The 2,500-nt window shown below is 48.7% G+C and overlaps 3 protein-coding genes and 1 long non-coding RNA gene across 6 annotated transcripts in view; 2 read left to right on the top strand and 2 right to left on the bottom strand.

Moving 5' to 3' along the window:
- Positions 1–2,500, top strand: part of LOC114548890 (uncharacterized) — a 590,132-nt gene that overhangs the window by 204,307 nt on the left and 383,325 nt on the right.
- Positions 1–2,500, bottom strand: part of LOC114548895 (NACHT, LRR and PYD domains-containing protein 3-like) — an 802,603-nt gene that overhangs the window by 531,793 nt on the left and 268,310 nt on the right. For all 3 annotated transcript variants that reach the window (XM_028568911.1, XM_028568910.1, XM_028568912.1), the window contains one exon: positions 1–153. This exon is cut by the window's left edge and continues 24 nt beyond it. In XM_028568911.1, coding sequence (XP_028424712.1) covers positions 1–153 — 153 coding nt within the window. The remainder of the gene's footprint in view (positions 154–2,500) is intronic.
- LOC114548922 (uncharacterized) overlaps positions 1–2,500 on the top strand; it is a 77,485-nt gene that overhangs the window by 9,706 nt on the left and 65,279 nt on the right. The window lies entirely within an intron of this gene.
- The window catches only part of LOC114548893 (NACHT, LRR and PYD domains-containing protein 12-like), a 594,283-nt gene that overhangs the window by 571,584 nt on the left and 20,199 nt on the right, over positions 1–2,500 (bottom strand). The window lies entirely within an intron of this gene.

The following is a 2,500-nucleotide window of genomic DNA, read 5'->3' as shown; positions in this document are numbered from 1 at the left end:
GGACTCTCCAATCCAGCACACAGCTGCTTCACTCCTGAATCCTTCAGGTTCTCGTTGTAGGTCAGGTCCAGCTCTTTCAGATGGGAGGGGTTGGACTTCAGAGCTGAGGCCAGAGCAGCACAGCTGATCTCTGACAAACCGCAGTCCTCCAATCTGAATAAAGATCAGATGTGTTGATGTTTTAAATGTGTAGCTCAACATTACTACGTCCTAATCAATGATCTTACCCCTAAAATGAGTATTGTTTAAAAAATCAGTTGTTTGTTCTATGTGCAGTTTGTGTGTGTGTGTTTGTGTCTGTGTGTGTGTGTGTGTGTGTGTGTGTGTGTGTGTCTCTGTGTGTGTGTGTGTCTCTATGTGTGTGTGTGTGTGTGTGTGTGTGTGTGTGTTATGTGTGTGTGTGTGTGTGTGTGTGTGTGTGTGTGTGTGTGTGTGTGTGTGTGTGTGTGTGTGTGTGTGTGTGTGTGTGTGTGTGTGTGTGTGTGTGTGTGTGTGTGTGTGTGTGTGTGTGTATGTGTGTGTGTGTGTCTATGTGTGTGTGTGTGTGTGTGTTGTGTGTGTGTGTGTGTGTGTGTGTGTGTGTGTGTGTGTGTGTGTGTGTGTGTGTGTGTGTGTGTGTGTGTGTGTGTGTGTGTGTGTGTGTGTGTGTGTGTGTGTGTATGTGTGTGTGTGTGTGTGTGTGTGTGTGTGTGTGTGTGTGTGTGTGTGTGTGTGTGTGTGTGTGTGTGTGTGTGTGTGTGTGTGTGTGTGTGTGTGTGTGTGTGTGTGTGTGTGTGTGTGTGTGTGTATGTGTGTCTGTGTGTGTCTGTGTGTGTGTGTGTGTGTGTGTGTGTGTGTTGTGTGTGTGTGTGTGTGTGTGTGTGTGTGTGTGTGTGTGTGTGTGTGTGTGTGTGTGTGTGTGTGTGTGTGTGTGTGTGTGTGTGTGTCTGTGTGTGTGTGTGTGTGTGTGTGTGTGTGTGTGTGTGTGTGTGTGTGTGTGTGTGTGTGTGTGTGTGTGTGTGTGTGTGTGTGTGTGTGTGTGTGTGTGTGTGTGTGTGTGTGTGTGTGTGTGTGTGTGTGTGTGTGTGTGTGTGTGTGTGTCTCTGTGTGTCTTGTGTGTGTGTGTGTGTGTGTGTGTGTGTGTGTGTGTGTGTGTGTGTGTGTGTGTCTATATGTGTGTGTGTAGGGTGACCAGATTTCCCGGAGCTGAAACCGGGACACTTTGTGCGTGACCGTAGTGCTTGTGCACCACACCCTTTTTAAGGTGACCATGTGCCAGTCCAGGTCAGACATCAGACAGCCCCGATTGGGTCTCTGGTCTCTGAATGAGACAAAGAGTTCAGCTAGAGAAGGAACTGAACGCTGCTCTACATCGGAGGTGGAAAACAGAAACTACTGCAGAAATACACGGAGCACAAACGCCACACATCTACCGCAGCATGGCCACAGCTGAGCTCGTCCATAAAGCTGAAGCTGCTCTACACTTTATATTACAGAGAGAGTGCTGGACACACAGGTCTGCTTCAGAGCTCCGTGTGTTTGAGTCTGAACCGTAGACTGGAAACGTCACGTCACAGGAACTTCAACCTAAATCAGTAGGATTGCGCTCCTAAACTTTGTGTTGATGGCATCAATGTATTAGACTGATTTGTCTAGGATTCCTCCGAAAACTTCACCCGGCTTTCACAGCTTTCCTCACGTAGATGCTAGGTGATAGCAAGAACTACAGCGTGGTGGGACCCCGCACGGAGCTGCCCCTTCTATTGGCCTCGGAAAAATAAACTGGACAGAGTTACATTCGGGGCTACACTCCAAACATTCAGGGCTGAAGCCCGGCAAAATCACCTGACGCCGCTCCTGGTGGAAACCGGGACATTTTAGAGTCCCGACAGGATTTTGTCAGGACTCGGGACAAACAACTGAAAACCAGGACGTCTGGTCACCCTATATGTGTGTGTGTGTGTGTCTGTGTCTGTTGTGTGTGTGTGTGTGTGTGTGTGTGTGTGTGTGTGTGTCTATGTGTGTGTCTCTATTTGTGTGTGTGTGTGTGTGTGTGTGTCTGTGTGTGTGTGTGTGTGTGTGTGTGTGTGTGTGTGTGTGTGTGTGTCTCTGTTTGTGTGTGTGTGTGTGTGTGTGTGTGTGTGTGTGTGTGTGTGTGTGTGTGTGTGTGTGTGTGTGTGTGTGTGTGTGTTGTGTGTGTGTGTGTGTGTGTGTGTGTGTGTGTGTGTGTGTATGTGTGTGTGTGTGTGTGTGTGTGTGTGTGTGTGTGTGTGTGTGTGTGTGTGTGTGTGTGTGTGTGTGTGTGTGTGTGTGTGTGTGTGTGTGTGTGTGTGTGTGTGTGTGTGTGTGTGTGTGTGTGTGTGTGTGTGTGTGTGTGTGTGTGTGTGTGTGTGTGTGTGTGTGTGTGTGTGTGTGTGTGTGTGTGTGTGTGTGTGTGTGTGTGTGTGTGTGTGTGTGTGTGTGTGTGTGTGTGTGTGTGTCTCTATGTGTGTGTGTGTGTGTGTATGTGTGATCCTCCTGT

This window comes from Perca flavescens, chromosome 22, assembly GCF_004354835.1.
Source record: "Perca flavescens isolate YP-PL-M2 chromosome 22, PFLA_1.0, whole genome shotgun sequence".
NCBI lineage: Eukaryota > Metazoa > Chordata > Actinopteri > Perciformes > Percidae > Perca > Perca flavescens.
This window is presented reverse-complemented; position numbering and strand designations above follow the sequence as displayed.